The sequence below is a fragment of the Diabrotica undecimpunctata genome, chromosome 8 (assembly GCF_040954645.1).
Source record: "Diabrotica undecimpunctata isolate CICGRU chromosome 8, icDiaUnde3, whole genome shotgun sequence".
Classification (NCBI taxonomy): domain Eukaryota; kingdom Metazoa; phylum Arthropoda; class Insecta; order Coleoptera; family Chrysomelidae; genus Diabrotica; species Diabrotica undecimpunctata.
This window is the reverse complement of record NC_092810.1, coordinates 53,798,120-53,812,403: the sequence shown is the minus strand read 5'-3', so window position 1 is coordinate 53,812,403 and position 14,284 is coordinate 53,798,120. Positions and strand designations below refer to the sequence as shown.

The 14,284-nt window shown below is 33.2% G+C and overlaps 1 protein-coding gene across 4 annotated transcripts in view; it reads right to left on the bottom strand.

The window, feature by feature from the left end:
- The window catches only part of LOC140447552 (solute carrier family 15 member 1-like), a 106,644-nt gene extending 93,014 nt beyond the window's left edge, over positions 1-13,630 (bottom strand). For 3 of the 4 annotated variants that reach the window (XM_072540262.1, XM_072540263.1, XM_072540264.1), the window contains exons 1-4: positions 13,564-13,630; positions 13,425-13,503; positions 10,633-10,774; positions 4,480-4,566 (exon numbers count right to left, since the gene is read on the bottom strand). In XM_072540262.1, coding sequence (XP_072396363.1) covers positions 4,480-4,566; positions 10,633-10,774; positions 13,425-13,503; positions 13,564-13,572 — 317 coding nt within the window. In that variant the 5' untranslated portion in view covers positions 13,573-13,630. The remainder of the gene's footprint in view (positions 1-4,479; positions 4,567-10,632; positions 10,775-13,424; positions 13,504-13,563) is intronic. The other variant, XM_072540265.1, reaches the window with a different exon arrangement.
- Positions 13,631-14,284: the final 654 nt, after the last annotated feature.

The window sequence follows — 14,284 nt, the reverse complement described above, 5'->3', positions numbered from 1 at the left end:
CTGAAATACAGAGAGGATAGGTAATACGATATAATAGTAAAAACCAACCTGATACTGACGGTTTAAGATGTTTTCGACTAACCCACCTTGTATCTGAAGGAATACAATACAGCAATCAACCTTATAATCCGATTACGAAGGTATTTTGGTTACAGATGACCGACCAGTGTCGTAGAGTATATGAAACATTTATTTGAACTAAATATATTTTTTAAATTGTACTTATGTAAATTGTATTTTTGTTTTATTAAAACTTCTTTATTTTATTCAAAAATAAAAAGTTTCTTGCCATTTGTAGAAGATACATTTATTTAATTAAGGGGAAAGGCGCCAAATGTTGCTTGGCAAAATTTTCAATGTGTTTTAAATGTATCCATTATTTTCGAATCCGGAGAAAGCTAATAAATATTTTTGAAAAATTTAAACGCAGAATGAAAGATTACATTATTACTAAGGGCAGAAAGTCCCTGAAAACTTCTACAATGTTTATTTTAATATTTTATGTAACAGGGATGAAAATAAAAGAAAAAATATACCTAGTATAATTTTTAATTAAAAATATTGCATGCAAAAGAAACTTTTTATTTATTCTAATAAATGTTTCATTCTGCCTTTAAATTTTTCAAATTTGCTTTTTAGTTTTCTCAGGATTTGAAAAAAATGGATACATTTAAAACACATTGAACATTTTGACAGGCGACATTTTGCGCTTTTCCCCTTTAATACCTTACGATTACAACTACTATTACTTACCTTATATAATTACGATTAGAAAACTATTTAAATTCAAAATAAATAGGATCAACTTCGGAATCCGAGTCGTCTTGAGGGTTAATAATTAGCGGTTGTGTCTCTACGGTTGCATCAATTATGTTATCAAGATCCCACATTTTTTGTTCTTCTTCTATTACATGTCTTACTGCATATTTCCAGTTTTGTTCGTGAGTGACTCGTATAACAATTCACGTAGAGCTTGTGTTTTATATGACGTATTTTTTATAGCCACATAACTTTTCATTTGTGCCCAAATGAGTTCAATTGGATGTATTTCGCAGTGGTAGGGTGGAAGTCTAAGGACTGTGATGTTTCGCCTTTCCGCCATTTTGTCAACTAGGTATTTCTTGAACATAGATTTGTGTTGCCGGGCAATTTTTAAAAGTTCTGCTTTTACCATTCCATCTTCGTAAGGCAGATATTTATTCCGCAGCCAGTCAAGAATATCCTGTTTCTTCCACGCAGTCGTTGGAAGTCTTTCTACTAGTCGTGAATGATAAGGTGTATTATCTAATACTATAATTGAATTTGGTGGTATGTGTTCAATCATCTGCTCAAAACACTCTTCGAAAACATCAGCTGTCATCTCCTCGTGATAGTCTTTTGTGCTTTTGGGCTATAATTCCAACAAACCATGCTTAACAAATCCTTTTTCACTGCCAATGTGAGAAATTATTAATCTACTGCCTTTACCAAAAGGTTGGGAGATACCAGTAGACCAACCTTCCATAAAGGCTTGCCTGGAGCTTAATATATTTTTATCTGACCAAACTCTTTTAGAGTATGACCTGAGTTTACCCACGGTTCATCCTGGTAGAAGATTGGCCTTCCTTCAGCCCGGAATTTTCGTATGGATCTTAGATAATTTCTTCTCTAACATATTATCTCCTCCCGGTCAATCAAAAGTGATTTACGGTATGATTTCTCCCACCGGAAATTTAATTCTTTTAAAACTTGCCACAATTTAGTTAGTACGATATGAGGCAAATCCGGGTCGTCTCTAACTTCTTGTAAAATTTTGTTTAGGTTTGGTATTTCTGTTTTGAAAAGAAAATCCATGAATTTTCCTTCGAATGCATTTGTGGCAAACTCATCAATTTCAATAGGCTTTTTCCCTCTCTTTAAGTGTTCGTTTGTGTTTGGGTTAGCTATACCGTGTTTTTTTCTTTCTGATAGAAACCTATATATAGTTGACTCCCCTACGCTAGTCATGTTGGCACAACTTTCGACTATGTTGCGAACAGTGTTTGTGGGATTCTGAGAAACCAAAGCATCGTGAACATTCAGGATAATAGTCTTCTCTCTTGGTGAATAGACAGACTTACTGACTATACGCAACAGTACCGGTGTAAAACTTGATGTTGTTGATGATGAAGCCATCACAAACAATCCAACAAAACGAGCACGAGCGAAAGGTACGTATATGTTCGTAGGTATATGGAATAAAAAATCACTCACGCACTGCATATAATTCGCAAAAGAAATATTCGAGACGCTAATTACTGCCGTAGACGCGGAAACACCGACGAGCCGTAAATTACATGCGATCAAAAACGTACTAAACAAAAAAATTGTTTTCGTTCGTAATAACTTCATCCTTTCAAGTTAAGTTTCGAATATAAACTGAACAGACGAGCCACGTGGCCAAAGCCGGCATCTTTATACCCATTATATTATTAAAAATCTGGGGAATTCCCTTCTACTTATCTTGCAACGAATAGTACCTTCGGACATGAATTTCAGGTTTTCTAGTAAAGTGATTAAACGCGAAGATTAGTATTGAAATATCCAAAGAGATAAGGTATTCTTATTTACAAAATTGTTAATTGTTAAATTCTTATTTTTATTAATATAATATAGTAACCAACATTAGCCGTGAAAGTTTTAATTGTTTTTTGCTAAATATATTAGTATTAAAACATTATTAATATTGATAAACATTTTGGAAAGGAAAATAAATGTAAAATGCATTAATTTTAATGAATAAACACCTTAGGAACGCCTATGATGATACAAATTTTACGACCGTTTTATGACTTTGAGGCACATTTCGTGCTCTCAACAATTTGTGAACGGATTATAGTTAACGAACCTGCTTGTTTCTTAAATTAAAAATTGACCATTTCACGTTTATGCAAATATGATAAAAATCGGGTTTGCGCCACAAATGAACTTTACAATTTGGCTAACTTTATTTATATTAAGCAGATATACAGACATTTTTTTAGTGAGCAAAGAGTAGGTTCAAAAAGTCCATTATCACATATGTAGGTAAAAAAAACTTACAGAGAAGTAAAGACTTCTGGTGTTTAATGGTATACTTTATTTTAATAAAAAATAATTAAAATTTATCCAAAAAGATTAAAATTTTTCAAAACGTTTTCGGTCCATTTACACCAGTGAAACCAGAAAGTATATTTTCACCTTAAAAACATTTAATTCTCAACATTAAAATTACAATGGAATTTGAATCTTCAAGTGCCATAAATTTTCTAGATCTATCTATTACCAGACTCAATGACCACTTTAACTTTGGTATCTATGACAAACCCACTTAAACTGATTATATCATATACTTTTCTTATAATCACCATCTTTCTCGCAAATTAACATCTTTTAGTAGTTTCATTCATAGATTATATATTATTCCTTTTTTGACTGATGAATATAACAAAGAACTAAATATCATTAAACAAATAGCTATTAACAATGGGTATGATCACATTGACAAATTTATTAGGAAAAGAGAATTTAAACTACTTCAGCAATCAGCATTTACTTCAAATCAATCTATTTTTTCTACTTATAGGTCTTTATCTTTTCATAATTTAATTATTTCCAAAAAAAGCACATCTTACTGAGTTGTTCTGACAACACTTACATTTCTTTTAAAGTTGGCAACACTCTTAATAAGAGATTAACTAACAATAAAAATTACATCTACTATATGAACCATAGTGGAATTTACAGATTTTCTTGATCTGATTGTAATGCTTGCTATATTGACAGAACACAATATATATCGTGATTAACTAGATCTACAAAATACGCCAAACGGGAAAACACATCAGCATTTTTCCACCACCTGAAAATTAACAAACACCATCTGAATATCCCAGATGGTGTCTTCCTCGAGATGTATGAAGACTTGAACATTGTTAAAGACATTTGGACTAGCCCCAATTGGGTCAATCGTCACTTTTACTTTAATAGTGACTTCACCGCAATACACCGTCAACTTTTTTCCTAATTTTGAGTAATCCTAGTTCAATACTCTGTTTAGTCATTTAAGTTAAAACTCTCCCACTATTTTATTACTGAGTTCCTTGCTTTTCTTTTTCTTAACTAGCATTTAACTTTCTATTGCCAAACTAAACACCCATTAACATTACCTGGAAAACTGTTTCATTTTATCATCCTTTAATTTTAGTACATTTTTCCACAATCAATCCCCACATCTCATTCATATGATCACTTTAAATTCATCTTTTTCTACCGTCTGATACTCCATTTTCAGCCTATAGTTCGTTTTATTTTATTCTGTTTCTACAAATTATAATATTTCTTTAGAAATTTTATAGAAGTCTGTACTTTTCTGTACAGATTTTTTTAACTATGGTATACAGCCAACCACTGGGATTTTCCCTTTTAATATGTAGGTAGTTATAAAGTTAACAAAAAAAAGAGAAATAAATAAGTACTTACATTGGCGATAAATCTATAATAGGAACGGCTGCCAAAAACATGACAATATGTCCGATTAAATAAATAATTCCAAAATTTTTAATAGTGCTGCAAGTAAAAACATTATTTTAATCATAAGTATATTATTCCCATGTATGGGGCAGAATACAAGCAAGAAACGAGGTGAAGACGAGGGCCTTGGGCAGTGAAGCTTCAAGAGCAAAATATAATGAACTATGCAGACATGATAAAAACTAGTAATTAAATTAATTAAGTGATTTAAGACTGATAGTGGACCTCGGAGTCAGCGTTAGGTCAGACCCTCACACTATAATAAAACTCTGAGAAATGTTTATTGTTTCCCGAAGAAGTCGGAGGTTCTAAAAATAGAATAGGTAGTAGAATCTGTCAGCAAATCTTACTCTAGCGTGCTCGTAGACATATGTCGCGTGACCATATGTCTACGAGGACGCAAAGGAAAATGTGCAAAACCAAGATCCGGAGTGACAGTCACAAGAAATAAGAGAGTCCGTAGATACCAAAAAGAAAGCCTATCGAATCTGGCTACAAATACAAAATGCAGAAGACTGGAGAACATACAGTTACTGGAATAGGAAAGTTAAGAAAACTGTCACCAGAAGAAAAACGAAAGTTGATACAAAAAATGTAAAGGAATAAACAGATATCAGTGGCGGATCCCGGGGGGGGGGGGAGGTCACGGGGGTCATGACCACCCCCAAAACAATTATCAAATTTTATATCACCCCAAATTAAATATCAATCAAATAATCGTAAAAAAAAAATTTAAAACCCATTAACCCTATAAGCAGGGTTGCCCCAAGTCAAGAGTTGAAATAATTCAAACTCATTTATTGTAGGGGTAAGTGTAGAATTATACGGAAGCCTTTTTAAATTGCTCTTTAAAAAAAAAATCAACAATTCTAAATACAGTAATACCTCGATTAACAACTTTAATTCCGCGAATTCAGAGTTGCGCGATTTTCAAATTTTGACAATTCGTCATTTGAGTGCCAGAGAATCGTTCGATTATCGATGTGATAGAATTACCGTTCACACATTATTGCTCATTCAATATACATGACATGACTTTTCGCACGAAATCAGCCCATTTTTATTTTTTATTGGGTATTTCTTATCTTCAGTTTTGTCTACGAATTGGTTGTTTGTAATTTGGATATGTATTGTTATTATTGAGACTGTACTATATGAGAGTCTGATACGTTAGTGAATACAAATTAAGGAACTGGGGGCTGCTATCCAAGTCATTTGTGAAACTGTGAAACAGTAGCTTGTCTTAGTGATGTTTCAGGTACAACTGTATCACTTTCAGTCACCAAAATTAGATTTTAAGTAGGCTACTGAGGCCATAGAGGACACTAAATACATTCTTCAAAATAAAAGATCAAATGCTGAATCTGTTTTTAGCAAGCTTTACTATGAAGTAAACAAATAGCTGAACAACTAGACATTGAATTGAAGATGCCTCGTATAGTTTCTCGTCAAACCTGTCATCAAAACAAATCTGCTAACTCTTGCTAAGAATATTTCCGAAGATTTATTTATTTACCCCTTTTAGATAATATCCTAACTTACACCTTCCAGGATATTATTGGACCACTTACTGCATATTCCACAGTAGAACAAGAGTTTTCACTGTGGATTCAAAAGTGGAAAAGAGTCGTGCAAAATAATGGAAAACTTCCTGATTGTATTTTAGAAGTATTAGAAAACTGCGATATTCATCAGGTATGTATCCAAATATCAGAATATTTCTGCAAATATTAATTACACTGCCAGTCAGTGCAGCAACAACAGAGAGTTCTACGCTTAAGCGTCCAAAGACTTGGCTTAGAAATAGAACTTCTGTTAACTGGTTTAGCACTCATCAATGTGCATCCTGAAATTTCTCAAGATGTTGATGCAATCATAGAGCGATTTGCTAAATCGGATAGGCGAAAAGAATACATTTTTATAAAATTATATAATATTTACTTTTCTTATAGTATTTTTAATCACTGAACTTTTATTTACCACTAGTTGCCGGCTGTTGCTGACGATTCGTGCACTTATATATGCCTAATTATAGAAATAACTATTCCTTAATTATATTATGTTTTTTGTTGAATAAATTAATTTAAATAAAATGCTGTTTACACTTATTCTTAAGGTTTCTTCTTCATTACGAAAGGGTGGCTATAACTACAGCAAATTGCTCTTTATCTTGAGCTGTTCTTAGTATCGAATGTGTGTCCATGCCTGTCAAGTCTCTTGCATTCTTCAGCCAGGAGCATTTTTTTCTTCCTGGACCTCTTTTTCCTTCTAATTTCCCTTCCATTATGAGTCGTAATAAGTTATATTTTTTTTCTCTATGAATATGCCCTAGATAACTCGTTTTTCTATTGTTTACAATATTTAGGAGTTCTCTCTCGGCCATTCTTCTCAGCACCTCGTTATTGGTCACGTGCTCTGTCCACGAAATCTTCAGCATTCTTCGAAAAACACACATTTCAAAGGCTTCTATACGCCTCATACTTGTAATTCCGAGAGTCCATGTTTCCACTTCGTATAGCAATAAAGAATAAATAAATGTTGATATCCCCCCCCCCCCCGACAAAAAAATTTCTGGGGATCAGCCACTGAAAGGTCCAAAATCTAAATCCTGTATCAAAATCACCTTCAAGACCCATGACCCCCCTGACAAAAATTTCTAGATCCGCCACTGACAGATATATGGGTGTATCTGAAGCATGGAAGTTTATAGAAAATGTCAAAAAAGATCAAAAAGGAAGAGAGTGATTAAACCCCATAAGTGTATTAAAGTGGGAAGAATATAATAAACCCCTACTAACGAAAGCAAGACCGCATGGCGAAATAAATTACAGATACCTCAGAATAGATCCAATAGACGATAACAAAGCAACTACTCAGTGTGAACGAAATAAGACGAACCTTAAAGCAAATGAAAAACGGGAATGCCATAGGACCTGGAATGATCTCCATTGAATTAATACAGCTCGGACCATCAATACTAAGAAAATTATTGGCAGAGATATTTCATAAATTTCTAATTAAACAAGAAAATAATTCAAAAAATTTGAGCTTGGCGTATATAAACTCTATCCACAAAAAATGAGACAAAAAGAAAGGCAAAAATTACAGAGGTATAAGTGTTATTAGCTCATTAGGGTAGTTGTACGGTCGATTGATAAAAGAACAAATCGAAATCCAATATGAAGAAATAGAAGATCAAATTGGATTCCGTGCTGGCAGATCTTATGTTGACAATATATTTGTACTTCAACAAATTATAGAGAAAAGAACAGCCAGAAATTTACGGACTTATTTAGTGTTCATTGACTTAAAGAAGGCCTATGATATAGTACCCTTAAAAAGATTGTTTGAAATATTGACGAAGGCAGGCCTAAGTAATACATACATCAACGCTACAGCGAACAGGTATACAAATATAAAAAGTGTCGTTAAAATGGAAAATAAAATTTCACTTGCATTTCCTGGCACAAAAGGCTTGCGACAAGGATGTTCTTCAACTTAATTCAAAATTTATATTCAGGAAGCATTAAATAACTGAAGGAGAAAAAGGACCGGAATTGGAATAGAACTTCGGAATAAGTACATAACAAATCTTTTCTTTGCAGATGATCAAGTGATTTTGGCAAACGATGAGGACAATATGGATTCTATGATTCGAAAGTTAACCGAAGAATTTGAAAATTGGGGATCCACTATCTAAGAATATCTCAGAATAAAAGACGAAGAAAGAGACCCCACAACTCTCGATAGAGATATAAAAGAAATAGTACCCTTAAAATAAGGCAAACTACACATAAGGTGACTTCTTATCAAATAATGGAGTGCAGAAAATTGAGAGACACTAACAAATAAAGCATAAATACCTTAAAAATGGAAGTCATACTGCAAATATCTTATGGCTGATTATAAAACAACAACCACCAAAATTACAACAAATGATATTGAATTAGAGCCAATAATTATAAGACTAGAAGTGGAAGCTAAAAGTACACAAATCCACGAGTATAGATCAGATAACAGCAGAAATAATCCTCGCAAGAGGTGAAGTAAGATAGACATCATCTAAACGATCTGTAGCTGATCAAATCGTATGGTTAATAAGTATGTAGTCGGATAACTGGACTACCTCGGTTTATGTCCACAAAAAGGGATCTGAAGAAGTATGCGACAATTACCGCAACGTTGCTCTTATATCAGACGCTAGAAAAGTCGTGCTGAAGATTATCTTAGAAAGACTTAAACAGTACTTACTCCCTGAGATACCAAACGGACAGGGAGAATTTATGCCAGGAAAAGGCACCAGAAAACCAATTTTGAACTTAAGATCGGTTATCGAAAAATCAAGAGTATTCAATGTAAGCACGTAACATTTTTTTATAGTTAATATATTAAATTATTTCTAATCCCTTTACCTCCATTGCTGATACGCCCATGGTCGTATTCGCAAATAGGTTGTTAAATTTTATTGGAAACTACCGAAATATTACGGAAGAATCTACCTACTTATTTAAAGACGCTGGTTTGGTTAATCCTTAGTTAATCTCTTTCCGGTTTCGCGTCTGTTCCTTTGATAGATCTGTTAAATATCATCGAAAGCACGTCTATAGTAATTTTTCTGTAAAAACCTAATTCCGAAGATTTTATTTTCGTCACGTTCCAAGTTACTAGTATCGTTGTTTACCTCGAACCCTTCGGACTTTTTACCTTCTTAGAAATAGATCCTGTTTTATCATTTTTGAGTGGGAGATATCCCACTTTTCTTAGGTAGTTTCGTAAACTTTTAGAGAACGAAGGGACTTCTAGTTGGGCGATCGTTGGGGATAGACGCTCGTTACCTTACCGTCTCTGTGCATTTTCTTTCTAAGTGTGTATACACTTATATATTTGAGTTCTTTTAATCTAACATCATATTAGATTAATTGTTGGTATAAAGTACCTTTTGATTTAAATAACTTCAGTGCTTGATACAAGTATAGTACATAACTTCAGTGCAATGTAGCAGTCATCGAGAATTACTGTAAGTTATCATAATCCTAGTATCTTCAATTATCTGGGCGAATAATATGGTATGGTGATGGTATCATATTATCTTCAATTATCTGGGCGAATCCACGTTCATCCGTGTCTTCACTTGTAGTTAAGAGTAACTACTGATTTTTGCATTCAATTTAAAGAACATTCAATATTTTCTTACGAACTTTTCTTCTTTTTGTATTCTTTGAATTTAACTTTGATTAACTTTTTGTTATTTATTATTCATTTTTTATTTACTATACCCAGTATCTCGAGATATGCCCATTAAAAAGCAAACAGAGACTTTCTTTAATCAACTTTAGCTGAATATTTTTATATAGCATCAGACTCTCCTCGCTGATAATTTAATTTGTATATGATTTCATTATATTGTATTTGTAAAGGTATTTATCAATCATAATACTGTTTATTTTTTATATGTATACCACCATTTAATAATTGATGGTGTATTTTTATTACTTGAGTGTACATTCAGCCGCTTACATCATTGTGTTGTTGAATATATTGTTTTTGATTTATGTATGAATTTTATTTGTCGACTCCTAACAAGTTTCCTGATAACATAATAACTCTGAATATTTGCTTTTTACCTTCAATTATTACTATACCTTTGACCAGGAGAAAGATCAGACTGATTAAGTTTCGTAGGTAAGTAGGTGGACGGAGTCCACCTAATATATTTATTATTTGTTTATATAGTGTGTTATCGCGTTATATGCTTTCTAGCACCACCCAAAAAAGGTTTCCGAGGTTACAAGCACAATTAGCACAAGGATATTCAATGTAAGCAGCAAGCACACATGTATGTTTTATTGATTTGACAATCAGGTAAACGAGAAAATCAAGTACAAAACACATTAAAAAAAACTTGCAAATATCAAAGAAAATAGGAAAAATCAACAAGAAACTAGCTAGTAATCAGAAAATCAAATAAGCTATAGAAAGTAACATTTATAAGAAGAGAGATGTACAATAGAAAAATATTTAAGGCATTTATAAAGTACGTGGCAATAAACACTGTAAATAAGCTAGTTTAATTTTAATAAATAAAAAATTATATCGTTTTACCTGTATCTCCCAAAATAAGCATCAGCACAAATTGCTCCAGCCAAAGGTACGATATAACATACCATAATAAATACATGATAAATTAGTGTAGAAATATTTTCGGAGAATAGTAATATATTTCTTAGGTATAATGACAAAATTGCTAAAACATATTTAAAATTATAAATTATATACTATTAATAATATAAAATATCTCTCTAATGTTATACTCCAGTCGTCAGAGATCAAAATGCCTCTGAACCTCTAAAAATCAAACGATCAAGCTGAATTTTGCTGACAATGTCAATTTTGGGACCACAAAAAAGTTGCAAAATGTTTGCTAGACCCACCCTCGGGATTCCCACTAAAACTCCTCTCATAAGGGGGAGGGAGATCGGACTGGAATAAAGTGATAAATTTGATTGATCTCAAGATAATCCAAAAAAATAGCAAAAATCGCAAACGTTTATTTAGGAGCATTATAGAAACTGACACTACCTATTTGTGACAAAATGCAAAAATTGCATACGAAAGCTGCACTCGAATTGCTCTCTTGCGCAACTTGCATATCGAATGTTTACCGTCAAGTTAATACAAATTAAATTTAAAAAATTTATTTCGCGTGCGAAACTGACATTTAAAATCGACGGCCGCTTCCGGCTTTCAGCTCCGAGAACTGCTCATTTTATAGAAAAAATGCTAATACACATTTTTGTTCAAAATTCTCTAAGTTACAATTTTTATTTAAAACATTTTTTTTCTACGGCGTACAGATTTTTGGTAATTCGATGATTTTCGACCATGCTACAAGGGGATTTTTGTGGGTAAGATCGGGGGTAAGTGTTTCCTATTTTTTGCATCTTTTTTTTTGTCCCAAAATTAATATTCTCTGCAAAACTCAGCTTACTCACCTCATTTTAGAGATCAAATATCTGCCGACAGGACTATTATATAATACTAATACTAAATAATAATCCTTTTTTATTGTTCTTTTTACGCTTGTACACTTTTCCTTCATAATTATTCTTTGGTAACTATTCGTTGTTATATGAAATATTTAATATCCTAACAAGACATCTCGTAACCATGGACATATACGAGTAAGACAAATAAACTGACTGTTGCAATATAGGCCCATTTTCCCAGTGCGACAGAGAAAACTGACGCAAAGCAGTCCCTGCATTTCTTTTTAATAGGCTGAATTTGTCGTCCACGTGACCTAAATGACCAATGCGAAGGTCACGTGGTCGATAAACCCTGTTCATTAGTACTCCAGTCTTCGGAGACGAAAATGCCACTGAACCTTAAAAAATTATACGAACAAGCTGAATTTTACCGAGAATATTAATTTTAGGACTCCAAAAAATTTTCAATAAAGTATACCACTTTTACCCCTGGGCTTCGCCCTAAAACCCCCCTAGTAGGGAGGTAAAAAGACAAAAAAAATCAATTTACCAAGAATCTGTACGGTGTAGAAAAAAATGTTACGCACGTACAAAGTGGATTCAGGAAAGGACACAATACACAAGACCATATATTCACCATGTAATAAGTAATGGAAAAAGCCTTAAAGAAAAATAGAGAAATATATCTGAGCTTTATAGACATGGAGAAAGTATTCGACTCAGTCAAAAGAAAAGATATATGGAAAAGCCTAAAGAAGAAGCAGGTAAGTGAAGAACTGATAGAAGCAACAAAAAGTATATACATGAAAACAACAAATATAGTAATAATGTTTAATATACAGTCAGAACCATTTGAAACAACTTAAGGAGTTAGACAAGGGGGAAGTCTCAGCCCAGTGCTATTCATAAATGTAATAGATGAGATAGTGAAAAAATGTAAGAAAACATTCAAGAAATACTGCATCGGTTGGAACAAAATGCAAATGATAAACGCTGAGATGTGTGTATTTGCAGACGAGATGGTATTAATTTCGGAAACAGCAGAAAAACTGAAACGCAACTTAGAGAAATAGAACCAAGAAGCAAGCAAATATAACTTAAACGTAAACAAAGAGAAGACCCAGATAATGAAAATATCAAGGAAACAAGGAACGGAAGATCAAATAGAAGTAATGATAGACCAACAAAAAATAATATAGACAAATTCATACAAATACTTAGGAACAGAAATCAACAACAAGGGAGACATCGAGGACGATCTTAACAACAGAATGAAAAACACAGGAAAACTATTTCAAGCCCTAAATAGAGGATTCCTTAATAACAAATAAATATCAACAAAGACCAAGATAGCAATATACAGAATAATATATAGACCTACAGTGACATATGGAGCAGAAAATTGGATATTAAACAAAAGATATCAGAGCAGAATTCAGGCAGCAGAGATGAAATACCTCAGAAGAACGATCAAAGTAAAAAGAACTGATAGAATCAGAAATGAAGAAATAAGAGAAAGACTCAAAATCAAACCGATACTCGACTCAATCAAGGAGAAACAATTGGAATGGTTCGGACATCTAACGCGGATGGACAATACTAGACAAGTAAAAAGAATGTGGGACGCCAAACCAATAGGGAAAAACAGAAGAGGAAGACCCATTAAACAATGGAACAGTGACATCTCGCAGATACTGCAGAGTAAGGGTAAGACTTGGTAGGAAGCAACACAGATGGTATCCAATAGGAAGGAATAGAAAAAATTCATTGTAGAATTGTATTATAAACGGCCCAATACCGAAAAGTACAAATGGGTCTACTGATTAAGTTAAGTTAAGTAAGTTAAGGTCTTGCAACCAACAAATGTTTTAACGTAAAAGATTTAGTTAAGCATGTTAAGCTACTTACTTCTGAGGCCAGAAAAAGCAAATCTTTCACAAAACTCTGTTGCTATTATACAAAACACTGCAATTGGATAAGCAAACTCCTAAAAATTTATAAAAATGTAAGTATAGTACTGTTTTTGTGAACAAAATAATTTTGTTACCTGATTCATTGTGCACAGATATTAAATAAATTTAATCTAATATGGACATTATTTATGTATTTGTCAATTTGATATTTTGACAATATTCGAAGTTTCTTAATAAACGTCAAACTTTATTTGCAGTTGACAGAGTGTAAAAAAATCACCGTCAAGTCAGTATAACGTATACCCAAGTGTATAGTAGCTCTGCAAAGTGGTATTGCTTGGCCCGTCGTGCCAGACGTAATTTAGTGAAGTGTCGAAAAAAACCGCCCTGGTATAAATCTCCTCGTTGTTAAAGCTGGGAATCAATATTCGTTAGATCAGTAATACGGGCACTTTTTAGAGCACGTACTCTGAATTGGCGAATAGTGATTGCTGATTGTACAGGGTGTACCTGATCGGAAGTGTTTGCCGTATTCGAGCTTTTGTTCGTTACTTTGGAACTCTTAAGTCGCACATTAGTGAAATTACTATCATTTCATCTTTCGAACTCTTATAAGACTGTACACCCTTCCAGTTTCCTAGAAGCTTAGGTTTTAGAACTAGCGCAAATCCCAAAACTTCTAAGTCGTGAGTAAGTTATTGTTTCCTACTCATTCAGCTTATTCCAATACCATCGAACGAGATGGTCATATGGCCATCTGCGTATGTGGTACCAAATTCGCCACGCAAGCCGGTATGGATACTCATATACGAAGGCTACGCTGCCGAGAACCCAGACAAGATGATGACAACAACG